The sequence below is a fragment of the Alligator sinensis genome, unplaced genomic scaffold (genome assembly GCF_000455745.1).
Source record: "Alligator sinensis unplaced genomic scaffold, ASM45574v1 scaffold1242_1, whole genome shotgun sequence".
Classification (NCBI taxonomy): domain Eukaryota; kingdom Metazoa; phylum Chordata; order Crocodylia; family Alligatoridae; genus Alligator; species Alligator sinensis.
In genome coordinates, this window is record NW_005842833.1 from 137513 (window position 1) to 153490 (window position 15978).

Below are 15978 nucleotides of genomic sequence, written 5' to 3' on the forward strand. Positions count from 1 at the left end.
GCTCTTCTTCTCTCTTATCGGGGCCTTAAAGACCACTTTAGACGTCTTTTTATAGCCCTCTTTCAAAGACATCAGTATGGGATCTAGGGTGAGAAAACCAAGAGGGAGATGACCGCCTGCTCTGCTACGCTGCATGACTCGAGTTTCTTTCCTTTAAAAGGCCCTGCTCTCTTGCGCTTGCTAAAGTGCACTCCCCATCAGCAGATACGGTTCGACCCCAGTGCAGGGCAATCTACAGGGAAGCCAAAACCTTAGTGTCAAGTCCCAGCTCAGCAACCGACCTATTATGTGACCTTCACACCCCGCTTCTCTGCGCCGGTGCTTCCCATCCTGCCCTTTGTCTTGTCTAGTTTCACCACAAACCCTCCGGTGCAGGCACGGCCTCAGTACGGCCTCAACACACACCTAGGTAATGCTGTTTAATATGTCAGTCCTCAGCTGTGACGTAGCTAAAGCAGATGGATTGCACCCACACCTGCTCGGACAAGGTATATCCGTGCCGTCTTCGGCACAACAGCCCCCAAGCACAGCTGGAGCTGCTGGGCCGTACAACTATACGAACAAAGGTATCTCATAGACAGGGTGTCAACAGCCTCCTAAACCCCAGGCAGAGCCTGTCTGAAATGGTTCCTGCAGGATTTCTGCATTAAATGCATTCCCGTGCAAGTCTTTGGGGTCCACTGCTGCCAATGCATGTGCCGGGGGGACTGTCCCTACGTCACGACTTCACCGCGAGGGCGGGAGACCAGCGGCTGTGTCAGGTATCAGAAAAAAGCAGGATAGATCCGCGCAGGGTTAATTCATTTACCTCTGTTCATCCCACTCAGCCATTCATCTGGCGTAAGGGCCGGCTCCGTGCCTGGAGTCATCGGGTAAATGTCCTCTTGGTACGTTTCGGACTGCGAACGAGGGAGAATAAAGAACAGCCACCTCCGTACATTTGTCAGCAACTGCTAGCCGCCTCGTTCAAAGACGGTTTGCTTGCCGGCGCACGGCCGCGCAGACATTCAGCAGCCTCCCGGGGAAAAGAAAGAACTAGCTGTGCTTCCCCCATTCGCTGAAATGGGAAGTCAAGAGTCCTCGCTGCTGCCTATTAAATTCATGTTCGCATGAAAACGATACCCCAGCCAGGCCGAGCTGTGCCATGTGCTCAAGTGCCCGCCTATGCCTCAGCCACGCAGCAGACAAAGGGGTTCAGAGGCACAGCGACAGCACCAAAAAGTTGAACTGGAAAGTTTGGGCTGGTTCCTGCTGCTGGGGAGACGGGCCAGGGAGCACAGGGCGCACCGAGCATATGGTCGCTCGTTGGAGATCCCGTTTCAAAGACAAAGATCGTGCGCTCTGGGCATGCAGCGTGTAAAGGAAAATCTCCAAGGGAAATAAAATGAGGAAAGCTGCACACAAGGGGAAGGGGCCAAAAATATATTCCCTTCTCCACCCCTCTGCTCCCCCACCCAGCTCCATTTATCCGCCTGCAAGTGACGGGAAAGTTCAGAGAACAAAGGAAAAAAGGCTCTGTTGAGTTGCTTCTGTTGGAAAAGCATTGCTGACTGACCGCCTTCGATCAGCCTCGCACCCAGGGGCGGCTCGTATTTTTGTTTCAAAATTCAGGACCTTCCTAGTGATGGCCGGGCAGAGCTGGCCCCAGCGTATGGGGCTTTGGCTCGCAAAGCCTAGAGACAGCTCTTTGTCGTGTGGCTCGAGCGGGGAGGTCGACGTCCCAAAAAACAGCAGCGGCATGAGCCACAACAATCCCGGGATCACCGCTTTAGGAAGAAAGTTTCCTTGAGCACAGAGCGATGGGTTCGTGTCATTGCAAGCTGTGGGCATTATAAAAAAATAATTCCCAGCCGGGATGGAAGTTGGGATCTTAACCGAATAACTGGTGTACGAGGCAGGCGACATGGAGCTGGGCCCATTGGAGAGGGCAGGGGGTCACCCACAGCCTGGAAAAAAGCAAGCTTGTGACACTAAGTTGTGAGCTAGGGATGTGGCTAGCAGGTTCAGAGGGCATTTCCCAGGCAGCAAGAACAGATAATTTCCTGCAGATATTGTGGGCAGCAATATAACCCCCAAGGTGTTTCGTTTGCTACACACAGCCGGCCACAGCCCATTTGTCATCCACTGCATCTCCAGCATTTTCACCTGAATGACTGATCCACGCACACGAGAGCTGGGCTCTCTGCATGGTCTCAGGGCGAGCGACTGAGTCCCCGCGGCTCTCACCTGGGAATTGTTCGAAATGCAAAACCCAGACTTCTTTGGTGCAACTGGGTAGCAAAAATGAAGTGACCCCGCTCCGCTGTCTAAACTTGCCCAGAGACAAGGCGTTCGCGTGGTGAGTTCAGCGCCCCGAGCCGAAGCGCTGATTTGCACTGAAGTACTCACCCTTCTCGGCACGATCATCGAGATCGGCTCAATCAGACCCTTCAAGGTAACGAGCTTGTAGAACCTGAACACCTCGCACGCGGACACGTCCAGCCCATGCTTTGGCATCACACCTGTTGGAGAGTGCACACGTGAGCAAGGGGCCTTCCACTTGCACTGCAGTGTTCAAGGGCTCTGGCAATGCAGGTGCATTTTCAGTGAGGAAGGAACCGTGTGTAGCCCCCGCCAGATTGCCAGCGTAGACCCATGAACAGGGTGCCTGTGCTGCATACCAACGCCACGAGACATCGTGTCGGCCCTGACATCATTTCATGTAAAAGCCACCGTCAAAAAAAGCATCATTATTTCCTACAGAAAATCTTCAGGGCTTCACAAATGGAGATGAGCTGCCAGCGTGCTGTACAAGGACATGATTTTCTGCCTTTTGCTTAAAAGCCAGGTGTTGATGAGGGCTGTCTTGTATCCCCCTCATAACCTAGAGCATGCCAGTGCTGCCAGCTGCCAGCGACTTCAGCTCAAGTTGCAGGGGCCTGTCCTTCGACACTCGGCGCCGGGCTCACTGCACAAACAGCTCTGCAAAGCCGTGATCGCACGGTAACTTGAGGGCCCTCGGAGCCTTTTCCCATCAGATCCACATGACACGGGTCTGAAACTGCTTTCAGGTCAGCTCAGGACGGAGCGAGCTGCTAGAAAAATGCCCAAACGGCATGGCAGCCAGGAGTAATAGAAGCCGGTTATACCGCCAAAAAACCTTTTCACATGCAGGCTTGCAACCAGCTGAGAGCGGGGCAGGTGCAGCCATCAGGGCATAGCACTGGCAGCAACAAGGGGAATATGAAACAGGTGGATCCTGCAGTAATGGTGGGGAACCATGCGCTGCCTGAGGTTGCATATTAAAGGTTTGGGACTACAGGTGGGATGAGTAATTGTACATGCATTTTCTTTGGAAATGGAAGACTACAGGTGGGGTGAGTAATCGTCCATGCATGTTCTTTGGAAATGGAGGATACATTCCTGCCATGGGAAGAGCCACACATGTTAAATACCACCATGAAAACCACTGCAATCCTAAATTAATTTTCCAGCAAATAATCAGCTACCTAATGGCACAGAACATATTTGAACAGTGAAAGTCAGCGCGGTGCAGACAGCATGGGGCTTTTTTTTATGCAAAGCATGTTTACCAGCAAAATTGAATGATAACACTTCAGTCTGTTTTGGGGTAGGAGCGCTCAAAGGGAAGAACCATCCGTATCATGCGAGCCCTTACCCAGTCCTTTCTGTGGGGCAGGAGAGCGAAACTCCATGAGATAATTCAGGTAGGGCTTCTCCGAGCTGATTTCGTAGTATCGGATGTTCCCATCTCCCTGTGGGGCGGGGAATAGAGGTAAGTTTAACAGCGGGATGTGAAAGCTTTACACAAATGAAAGGGCTGGTTGGGAGGAGCATCATAGGATGCTGCCCATCACGTTGTGTGGGGATCGTGCTGTGCATGGGAACACTACTGTGCGCCGCTAGGATCTTGCAGCAGGCTGCAGGAGGTGCAACAGCTGCATTGTTTGGGAATGGAGACTTGCAGGACGACTGGAGGTTTTCCTAGCCAGACTCCCCACACGGCAGATGTTTGCTAAGGGGTTACACATACGACTTCACCAGGCACAGCCTGTGCCCGGGCACTCGACCGTGCATGCCCCAGCACAGACAGACACAAATACCAGAGTGCAGCTAAAGCAAGGAGCATCCTTTAAACAATCCGAGCGGCTGGGACACGGGTTAAAGACAGGCCTGGCCCATCCCGGAGGAGAAACAATGAACAGTAAGCAGAGCTGCGATGCACAGGCAGGGAACCACCGTGCTGACATTGATGCGCACGCTCCTGGCAAAGTACACGCTGTGCGGTACGCAGGGCCATATGCTGGCTCCGGCAGGGGCCCGTATGCAGCCAATAGGAAACCCATTGCATTTATATTTTTTCGGGGCCTCCTGTCTGCGTTGCAGTATCTGCATCCTGGACGGCTCTTTCCAAAGCTGTCTGCTAGGCTGGCTGCAAAGCAAGCAGGTGATCCTTCACAGAGACGTGGGCACATCTATCGCGCCCAGGGGCAACTCCATCGACACGCAACACAACACCGAGACTTTCAGGGAAAAATCCAGGGCCAAATCCAGAGGAGTGACTCCAAATCCACACTCACGAAATGATCAGCGCCTCGGCCCCAATGTTTAAATGCAAACGCGCTTATCAGAGATGGGCCCCTTTGCTTGCTTGCCTTTGGGAGACGATCGAAACGCCACTTTGGAGGGGATAAGTCAGTCTCGACCTTAGTGCCACGTGTTGCTTTGTAGCCTGACGCAAACCAACGTACCTTTCCAGCCAAGTACAGCATGTGCGTGTCGGCATCGTAGAAAGGGAACAGGAGCCCCGAGAGCCCGTCGATCTCCTCCTCTATTAGGGGCATGGACAGGTCTTCCTGTACAACGAGGAAATCACTGAATGCATCACAGGTTTCGCACAAGCAAGGTCCGCTGGTGAGCAATGTGTGGAGGATGGGGTTTGCCTGGGAAACCTGGGCAAACCTGCCGCCCTCCCCCAGCACTGCCAGGGGAAGAAGTATCGTACGAGTCAGAGCGGAGGGGGAGATTGAGGCCCTGGACACATGGAGCAAAAGGTGCCTAGTTAAGGTCTTGTGAAAGCACACTCCGGGCCGGGTCTGTAGGGGATGCAGTATAAGCAGGATCCAGCCACCCCTCACCCCAGAGCCGTGCTGGGTGCCGGCGTTGCTGCGTGGTTTGTGCTTGAGACCCAGTTTGGGCCAGCGTGGCTGGGCTTCGAGCAGGGAGGGGAGGCAGGAGGAGAAAGGAGCAGAGTGCAAAGCACGTTCTCCTTTTCTCTCTCCCAAGACAGGTCTGGGGCAGCGGCGGTCTGCAGGGCGCGGACCCTGACCTCTGGGGGCAAACGGCCCCCAAAGCGGAAAGGGCCACGGCCACATCCCCAGGGCTGCTGCAGGAGGGATGGGGCTGGATGCTCTCTTGGGTTCAAAGGCTGTTAGGTTTACTTTGGCCTTTAAACACTCCAGGAAGACACCACAGTGATGGGCCCTGCCGTGGCCTGGAGCCAATGTGCTGACCCCTGGGATTTAGAGGGGAACCCAGTCCCCCCGGCCTTTAGCTTTATGCTTTATGGGATCCTGCATCCTCCTTTTTACTCCCCTGGCCAGCGTGGTTACAAGGCTCTTCTCACCCAGAGGAATGAGCGCCCGCCCCGTGTCCCCAGCAGCAGCCGCAACCTGCAAGGCACCACCGGTGTTTGCAGGCAAGCTGATAAACAGCCTGAGCCAGAGGCCGTCGGGTGTCCAGTGCACAGACAGACTCAAACTCCTCGGTCTAGAAGGCTGTGCATGGTGTCAAAGGAGAGGGTGGGAAGGTTTGCTGGGCTGGAGCTGGTCAGCTCACCTCTGCCTTATCTAACTCTGCGCACGCTGAGCTCCAGCTCCCCAAGGAGCGGTTCCCGGCCAGCTCTCCGCTAGACGCTGGCCCAGATTCTCCGAGTTACGTAAAGACCTATGCAGCATCCCTTAGGAAACGAGGAGGAGCAAAGAAACTACTCTGCACGTGCTTGGTTTTGGGTTGCTACAAAAGGTATCTCAATCGTGCAGCGTGCCGGGGGATTCTGCAGATGCTGAGGGACACGGAAGTCAATGAGAGCTGAATCAGGCACCTAATTCCTGGCAAGAGGGCTGGACTGGTCCCTGGGACAACGCCAGTCTGCTGATGGAGAGCCCATTCCCACCAAGGATCCCAGCTCTTGACCAGTGTCGATGAATTCAGATACAGGACACCATTGCCGCCAGGCAGGTGTCTGCACGCTGCGGGTGGCACCAGACACCTGGACGACTTGCCTCCAGTCACCTACGTCTGCACAGAGCAGAGCACGGACCCTTGGACCTGCCTGTGTCCTGGGCCAACGCTTCACCCGCGTGCCCCCTACTCGGCAGGGGATGGCTTCTGACCTGATCCCAGAGCGCGATCTGCCTCGTGTTCCACCGCGAAACGCCGGTCGTGAGAAGCCGCTTCATGTTCCCGAGGAAGACCACCCGGTTCACGCGATGGTTCTTGCAGCTGGCTTCCTGGAAGGAGAAGAGGCCGGATGTGCTACGCGGGCTAGACGGCAGCACCTTTCCAGTGCCCTGCTCTCTAGGCAAGCCCTGGAGTCGTGGAGCGTGACCCTCGAGGGAGCACGGCCCCGCCGCCCCACGCTATCCCCTGCTCTCTGCACCGTCTCTGCCTTTTCTACGGGGAGTGGTGTTCACGTCTCAGTTCCAGCCCCAGGAAAAGCACCCCACAGCAAGCTGCGTGGGCCTTGAGTTTCAGCCTCCCCTCGTCCTTCCTCTCCTCCTGCGCTGCAAACTGTGAGCGTGGTGCTCACGCAAGGGTGGTGGTGCAGCAGTGTCTGTGATGGGTTCGGTGGCTAGAACGGGGCCGGATCCCTTCTACCGTCTTGCCTTAAGGCAGAGAGTTACATGCATGGTGACATTTGAGACACCGATGCTTCTTGAATATCATGGTGCGCTCCCCACGCATCCCTTCCTAGGGCCCCTCTTTCCTCAGGAGCTCTTCCCTCATGGCACACTTACGTTGAGCTTCAAATCGCTCCCTCCCACCGCCCCCAGGTTTTCCTCGGCTGTACACGTGAGGAACGCAACTACCGACTTTGGAAACTCTTCACTGAATCAAGCCTAAGGCTGCGTGTGCATTTGCCAGAAATAACAGATGCCTTTCCTGGGACTTCCTTGAGACAGATCCTTGGCAACTCTTCTGTACCCAGCTCTTCACCTGAAGCACTCGGCCCGAGCGCGGCTCAATGACTCGCAGCTTCTTGTCTTTGCAAGTGGTAGAGAGCAGGCTGCCGTCGGTGTTGAAGGACATGCAGAGAATGACGTCCGTGTGGCAGTCGATCATCTTGACCGGCTCCCCGATGTCCAGGTTCCAGATGAGAACCTGGAGGGAAACGAGGAAGGATTATGTTAACCCTCATTTGGAAAAGAAAAATTCAGTGCCAAGGCTCCTTCACCAATACGTCTGTGCAAGACCGCTTCTGGTAATGTGCAGCCAGATTGCAACCCCCAGCGAACGGCATCTTCCCCCATGAGCACGTTGGTGTCGTTTGAGCCAACAGCAGAATCCGACCCCGGGAGAGACAGCTGCGCCGGTCTGCCCAAGCTGTGCTCATGCGCAGAAGACGGGCACACCAGGCCGATTTTATCTCTTTAGCATTCGTGTTATATGAAGAAAGGTAAAGAATAACTTCTGGTCGTAGCTGTGTGTCGTTCTGCTCTGAGCGTGGCAGTATGGGGCTCCATGTTTAGTGGCCCTCCCTGGTTTCCCTTGTCAACTCGACCTGGATAAGCTGGGTTCTGCTATGACAACACGCGACCACCCAGCAAAAGTGTCCCGCGGTCCAAATGAAACGGCCAGTTGCATCTCTACGACCCCAGCCCTGTGTCCCACAGAAAAGGAGCAATAGTCCTGCAGAATCCGTGAACCAACAAACCCACTCCCCACAGCTATTTCTGCAATCCCTTTTGAGGCAGGACTGTGCTTGGATGTTGGAAACATGGGCGATCTGGTTTTGCTGTACGACGCGGGCGAGGCTGGTAGCACAGGAGAGCTCGAGTTCAGCGCTAGCTGTACGGGGTGACCAAAGTACACGGGAGTTTTACATGAACATTATGCAGACAGAAGGCCGTTATGACTAGGTGGAAGGAAAATATCATTGTCTGCTCTCTGTGTCCTCGACGTGCCCATGTTATTCCATGCCAAGTTCTTTGGGGAGCGAGACCCCAAAGCACCTGCCTCAGCAGATCCTTGGATCTCAAGTGCATTTTCACTGCGGTGATTAGCAGAGAGTGGTAGAAAGATCTGAGGAGGAGAACTGACCATGAAAAAAACCAGCAAAAGGCTTGGCCAACCGTGATTTCGATCTTTCAAGACCCTTCAAAGAACCTGGGCCAGGTCCACACCGGTGCAGCCATATCGGTCGGGGTGGGAAGCTGCATTGGTGGAATAATATAAGAAAAAAATGTGCTTTTCCTGCAATGGCTGGTTTTGCTCATGGGGTAGTTTTACTGGGCCACTGTTTTTACTGGAGCTATACTGGTCAAGAGCGGTCCCAGCTACAGCCAAGTGATAGCTCGAACTCTTCCGGTGTACTTCACCTTGTAGTCGTAGCCTGCACTGAAGAGGATGTTGTTGGTGGTCGGGTGCCATTCAACGAGCCCGACCCGTCGGCTGTGCCCATACAGCTCTAGGACGGCTTCTGTCAAGTTGCGCTTTAAGCCTCCGTCTGGAATTTCCCAAATTCGAACCTGAAAGGACAGGGAGAGCAAAGGTTATCGGGAGGAGACATCTCTGCCCTGGTCTGAGAGGCCTACGAGAGCCTCATTTTCTCTGCCGAGTCTTCATTCGCTAAGCCCCATCTGGGGATTTCCCAAGGAGATCATCGGGATCCCCAAATGCTACGGGAGAATCGGGGCTGAGCGTGTGAAAAGGCAGCACACTCACACCACCCCCGTGTTCCCGTCTGTACGGGGTGGGCTTGTATTCCCTCCTCCCATCTCCTGTGTCCCCGACCTGCTCCCCAAACTCTGGCTGGCACCGGGAAGGCAAAACCTGGGTTCTCTTCTGTAGAGATGGGCTGGCGGGTCTAGTCCTCTAAGCCGTGGGAGGGAACTGCAATGGCTTCAACAGGGTGTCCTGGCTGGCAAAGAGGACCTGGCGTGCACCTGGTGCCCATAATGCAAAGTGAAAAGTAATGCTGCTTTTTACTGGGTAAAAAGATACGGGAGAGCCCTCGAAAACCAGCACCTGAAAGATATACCACTCGTTCACGTGCAAGTGCACACACGCACACCCCCAGGGGAAAGACATCCAACCTCGCAAGAGACCTCCTGGAGAACCAGAACTAAGGACTTCAAGATTTAGTCTCCTTGAAAGATTAACTGCTGGATAGCAATAGTGGCAGCAATATATTTCATACTGTTTGTGCCGCCATAGCTGGGCAAACCATCCTCACTAGCCATCGTATCTGGGGAGCGAGTATTGTGAAAGCCGTTACCCATTTGCTGTTAGCAGCTGCCTGATGGACAGCCTTGAACTACTGTAGCAGACTGAGGAAGATGGTTATGTGATATCCTTGTTTTGCCATTTAGCATGGAGTTAAAAGGGACACTCGTGACTCACGCAGCTTCAGTTCAAAGCAGGACCGACCCCTGATCTTGGTCTGGTAGGGCAGATCGACACCGCTGACGGTAGTCGAGACAGTTGGGGCGCAGCGTTCAATCACCAACTGAAATCCTCAAGGAATGATTGTGCCTTTGCATGATCCGATCATAGCAATTGTAGGAAAGTCGGGCTGGAAGGGACTCACAAGGTCATTTAGTTCAGCCCCCTGCTCAAGGCAGGACCATCCCTAACTAAACCATCCCAGGCAAGTGTCTAAGCTGCTCTTGACAACTTCCAAGGATCCACAAATTCTCTGGGTGCTTATTGCAATACCCGACCCCTCTTCTAATCTCCAACCTAAATTTCTCCTGCTGCAGCTTGAGGCCATTGCTCCTAGTCTTGCAGAGCCACAGAGAAAAAGCCATCTCCATCCTCTCTGTAATTGCCCTTCAGATACTGTGAAGGTTTGCTCTGCCTGAACCACATCTAGCATTCACAAAGCTGTAAACGCACATGCACACACTCAGCCGATACCTGCTGTCACCCCGCTGACTTCGGTGTAGGCAGAGCGGTGCGCTTGGCCTACGCGACTTCTCCAAGGATGAGAAACAACACAGAGAGGCTGTTGCATTGCAGGGGGATTCACAGTTGCACGGGCATCATTAAACAGGGTCTCCAATGGCTGCTAAATGGTAATTGCTTTTCATACAAGCAGAGTCAGGGCAACGCTGAGTGCTTCTGAGGCCTGCATAACTGCCGAGGATATCAAACAAAACCCAGGAAGAAACATTTGGAAGATAAAGGGTGCACCGTGCAGGGGAAGACAAGGTTTTTTGAAGGCTTCTCTCCTCTTTAATGAAATGGCTTGAGAGAGATCTCAAATGGGGGGTACAACTCTTTTCATCTCTGTCATAGGGCACTGGTATGAGTCTGAGCCCTGCATCAGCCACTCCACTTCTGTCTAATTCAGTCAAAGAGCGTTTCTTGATTCCTTTTTCTGCAGAGCATCACGGTAGTAGGGGACACTCAGAAAATGGCATCTCAAGACATGCTGGGTAAACCTAAGGCATTGGTTTAATTCAGGCTGGCATCCTCTGTGCTGCTTAACCACCCTAACGGAGACAAGCAATGGCTCAGACGTGCTGCAACTCTGAGCTCTGCTCAAGTGCTTGGATGTTGGTGTCACAAGAACGGCACTTACTTCACAACTGCTCCTATAGTTCAGATCAGACTACTACACCATTGCACTCGAGGTTTCCCCCCACCTGGCTGCTTATTGCTCCAGCTCAACACAAGTCTGCCCTGCAGCCAGAGGTATGATGGTGGGACTGAGAGGACCGAAGGAAGAGCGCAGTGGTATGGAGAGCATCTGAAAATCTGTGCGATGGAGAGCTATTCTCAAGCTAATGGGAAAGCATGGAAATCTTCCAAAGGGAGCTGTAAAGGCAGTGACCGAGGAAGCTGATACCAGGCACTTAGACTAAATATCTGGGAGAGGCCTGTTCCCTCTATCTGGAATGCGCAACACGAGCGGCAGGGCGATAGTGACCCTGGGGACTGGCTGGAAGAGACACATAAAGTTGTGAAAACATCCACGGTCAGACAAGAAGCCAGTAGCATTGTGATGGCAGAAGCACATCCCGGATCATGGGTGGGACAATCATAGATTCATAGATGTTAGGGTCGGAAGGGACCTCAATAGATCATTGAGTCCGACCCCCCTGCTTAGGCAGGAATCAGTTTTCCAGAGGTGGCTGGGAGGACGCTATTAATGGTGCAACCACAGACTGGGGCAAGATGGGGAATGGTCAACTTCTGCCCTGTCGATCAGGACTTGTCCTCTGAGTCGGGACAGCGAGGTACAATCCTGAAGCAGAAAGCTAGTTCCCAGATCTGCCGGCCTGCAAAAAATCAACCGCTGAGCCGTCTACTTGAAACCCGGTCTCTATGTCGCAGGCTGTGAAAGGCCTAAGGTACTGATCGCTGGATCGCACCGACTGAAAGGGCGCACCAGGAAAATAAAACCAGTAGCTAAAAGGTAAAGCTAACAAAGGCTACTACTTGCCCCAGCCTACTACTGGAGGCAAGGTGCTCTTTGTAACAAGGCCAGCAGCCTTAATGAGGTGCGAACAGCTGAGAGCTGATGAGCACACAGATGTTGATTGTTTTAATTAGCGCTTCTACTACTGATATCATCAGGATTAGTGACTCTAATACTGACATCATCAGGATCCTCAAATGCTACAGGAGAACTGGGGCTGTGTGTGTGAAAAGGCAGCACGCTCACACCATCCCCTCGTTCCCATCTGTATGGGGTGGGCTTGTATTCCCTCCTCGCATCTCCTATGTCCCCGACCTGCTCCCCAAATTCTGAGATTTGGCTGAGTGAGATTTGGCTGATGACTAGTACCGTTTGCACTACTTAAATGCCTGCACGCCTCCCCTAAGGGCGCTGTAAGTGGCTTATACTGTATTTCAGAAGTCAAACATCTATGGAGTACTCCAAAGTATAGGTTAAATTCCAAAAGCTGAAACTTTCTGGGCTGAAGTCTGCCATTTTCCCCACTGTAAAGCCAAGTTAATTCCACCAAATCAATGGGCATTTGCATTAAAGTGTGTGTGTGAGAGACAAGCCAGGTGCATCGCTAAACAGTGGGCTCCAGGCGTTCCAGAGGCAACATTAACTGCTGGAGAGAAGACACTTTGCTTATGCCAAAGAAGTGGAGGAGCCCATAAAACGATGGGAGAGAAACTTCACTAGGTCCACTGCAGAAGTGGTGCAAGCCCATGAAGAGGCTGCCAGCTCATGGTTTTAGCTAGAACCACTAGGACAGGACCCTCATTTGCACTGCGGCCCCAGGTGTTCGAGGTTGATCTAGAAACATCCTGTTGAAGATGGTGGCCAGCTGCAGAAAGCGTCTGGTCTTTCTTCCAGATAGAGGAAGTGCAAAAGCAAAGCCAGAGCCATTACTGCTCTCCATGCACTCAGGTTGAGCTTTGATCAAATGGTCGTGTTCTTGCAAAACTCCTGGGTGTGCTTTGGAGTTAATTTATACAGGGCCTCTGCAGTGTTCGCTCGGCTGGTGACCTGCAACATGCTGCAGCCTAAAAAGTCGCCTTGGAAGACTGCCACGTTATAGATCGAGCAGGTGCTCACGTCACGAACAGGTAAAATAGTAATGAAGCTCTGCAGAGCGTGCAACCCGCGCTCTGTACAGTGTGCACCTGAGCCGCCGGTACAGAGAGAGGCTGGCTTGTTCTTTCCTAACACACTGAAATCTCTCTCCAGATGCATCTTCACCTTTCACTCAACCATTCGCTGTGAGAGAGCTCTGAGTGAGAAGAACATCATTGCAAGGTAGCAAGCACCACTTATATCAGCACTCGGGGAAGGGACGGGTTGTGAGGGTCAAAGCCTTGTTAAACAGTCTGACAGCTCTCCTTCTTTCGGTGATTGCACACGGAAGAGAACTGCCATGGAAAGTCAGGAGTCTTGATTCAGGGCCTGAGGGCCTGTCCAGCTGGGCAGCTCGTGCCTGGCAATCTGCAATGTGGTACCACGTTTGCAGCCTGTGCCTGTTGCAGTTGCACCATCTCTGGGATCCCCACAATACTGTCTTTCCCCTGACGTCTTTCCAGTCTTCAGCCTATGACTTTCATAATTGAGGCAGTTTCCTAGTTATCATTCATCCCAGAACGAGGTCACCGTGGCCTGCAATCTGGCCACTCCAAGACCAGATACAGCAGGACCACCATTCCCCACCTGATGCAGTGGTCAGAAGGATGCTATTAGGGCTGGTCAGAAAACAAGGCAAAAACCTGAAGTTTTAGGATTGAGTTTCCTTCCACTGTGGGATGATAACTCTACTGTCAGGACAGTGAGACTCGTGAGAGCCAATGCCCTAGCAGGCAGGGAATTCACCCACCGGGTCTGGAACAGGCACTTGAAATGGAGACGCTCATACCCCAAGGTCATGCGCTAACAACTGGAGTAACCCCCCTTACGCTGTTCCACTTTGTAGAAATAAATATATATTGATTAAGCTCAAGAGATCTACTGGGGGACAGCAAAGGGCTGTCAGTTCAGTGGTGGGAACATTTACTGGGATGAAGGAGATCCAGGATCAAGTGTTTCAGTCTGCCTGGTTTTAGAGCAGGGACTTGAACCTGGGGCGCCCATATCCCAAGGAAGTGCCTAATCATTGTGCTATTGGCCACATGGAGATCACTGGGTTTATAAAGTGCAGGCACATAAAGAATAAGAAGAACTAACACCAAGTTTTATTGTGGAGCAGTACATGAGAGAGTCTGCAGAAGAGAAGGCCAAGGGGGGATTGAATAGCAGCCTTCACCTCCCCGCAGGGGGTTGCAAAGAGGATGGAGCTGGGCTGTTCTCAGTGGGGGCAGATGGCAGGACAAGGAGCAATGGGCTCAAGCTGCAGCAAGGGAAGTCAAGGTTGGATATTAGGAAAAACTCTCACTCGGAGGGTGGTGAAGCACTGGAACAGGTTACCCGGAGAGGTGGTGGACTCTCCATCCTTGCAGGTGTTGAAGACCAGGTAGACAAAGCCGTGTCTGGGATGATGTAGTTGGGGCTGGTCCTGCTTGGAGCAGGGGGGTTGCACTAGATGTGACCTCCCTGCTAACCCTCATTTCCCGTGTTTCTACGAGTGTCTGCAGGCTTTTAGTTTCTCTCCGAGTGACTGATTAACAGCTACTATTAACTAACTGCTGCCTCAGGGCCCATTTCCCAGTTCCCAACCCCTCAGTCTCCTGTTACAGAGCTTCTTTAAAATCATAACTCCTATCACTTCAGGCTACTCGGGAGGTGCCAGTCTCTCATCTGCCCCCAGCCTGGGGCTGAGAAAGTTTACATCGGGACATACATTTCCACAAAAGGTTTGTGTTGTGATGCATCTGTGCTTGCCAGCCAAAAACCTTTTACTTGCAACCTTCCCCCCCACCGACCCGACCAGCTTGGGATATGCCTCAGTGGATGTGGAAAAGCAACACAAAGCAACTGCCACTGGCTTACACTGGATTTCATGCCCATTCCCAACCTGTTTTTAAAGCACCACATTCATTTATGGCCCGGCACAAATCACGTTCACAGCGATGCCCTGTACTCTGTAATACCACACCTTACCCAACCCATGGGAATAGGAACTGCGAAGCGGAGGTCCCTTTGCTGCTTCTTGGTTTTGCAATCTCATATAATGTATCCGCACCTTTCAGGGCAGGTGTCAGGCAGAAGATTGAATACCCGTCATCGGCACGAGGAGGTGACAGATACGTATGGATGAGGGCTGGGTAGCTATGGAATAATTACAACACCGTGCTAAAATGGAACAATCGTCAGAGAGGTCTATTAGCAAGACAGGCACAGGGCGGGACACGGTGTGTAAGTTATAGATGGTGAAATTAGGCCTGTAGTAAAATCCTCATCACTCCCTGGGAGAGGATTAGCCCTTTATGATGCCCCAGGGCCATGACTTAAAATGCTCTCCCCGGCTCCGGCCTGCTGAGTGTCTCAACAGAGGCCCGGGAGAGCCCTGTGTCCTGCTTCACCGAGCCTGCTCCGGAGGGTCTGCCACCGATGCTCACCTTGAAGTCCGGGCTCTGTCCCACGCGCTGGGATCCCATCTGTCTTCGATTTTCTCCCAAGTCACTTACTGAGGCGCTCCACTCTTCGGGACTGCAGATGCTTGGGACGGGTCCCTCACTTGTGATGGTCTTTGGCGCCGCGGATGCTTCTTCTTGGGACTCTGATAATGCCCTCGCTGCCTCCGGTCCTAGTCCATGCGGGTACTAATGATGCGGCCAGGAGAACCCCGGATCACCTGATGGCGGACTACAGTCCTCTGGGCGGCGTGCTGAAGGAGTTCGGCGTGCAGGCGGTATTCTCTTCCATCCTACCAGGGAACGGACGCGGAAGACAGCACGAGAACCGCATCCGAGAGACCAACGGGCGGCTTCGGCAGTGGTGTCTCGAGGCAGGCTTCGGCTTCCTGGACAACGACCCGCGCATCACGACGAGGGACGTGCTCAGCTGGGATGGGCTTCACCTGTCCCCCAAAGGTAAGCGTGTGTTTTCCTCTAGGTTGGCGGATCTCCTCCGGCGGGCTTTAAACTAGGCTCGTCGGGGGGAGGGGAAGATGAGGGCGGGGGAAGCTGTGGACCACCAAACCATGCGGCACCCACAAGGACAGCCCAGCCTGAAGAAAGAGAGCATTGGGAACCTGAAAGCCACGGGGAGGCCAGCACTACGACACAGGTAAGGAACGAGCAGGTAAGAAACAAAGGGCCCCTTGGGACTCGGAGCGGGGGGGCAGCAAAGGCACCAGTCGCAGGGCTCAAGTGCCTATATACTAA

The 15978-nt window shown here is 53.2% G+C and overlaps 1 protein-coding gene across 1 annotated transcript in view; it reads right to left on the reverse strand.

Annotated features, from left to right (window-relative positions):
• The window catches only part of CORO2B (coronin 2B), a 112440-nt gene that overhangs the window by 2762 nt on the left and 93700 nt on the right, over window positions 1-15978 (reverse strand). Inside the window, 8 exon segments of the mRNA XM_025191583.1 lie at window positions 1-83; window positions 809-899; window positions 2389-2501; window positions 3659-3755; window positions 4752-4856; window positions 6396-6512; window positions 7219-7383; window positions 8601-8750. The exon segment at window positions 1-83 is cut by the window's left edge and continues 24 nt beyond it. Of these exon segments, the coding sequence (XP_025047368.1) occupies window positions 1-83; window positions 809-899; window positions 2389-2501; window positions 3659-3755; window positions 4752-4856; window positions 6396-6512; window positions 7219-7383; window positions 8601-8750 (921 nt within the window).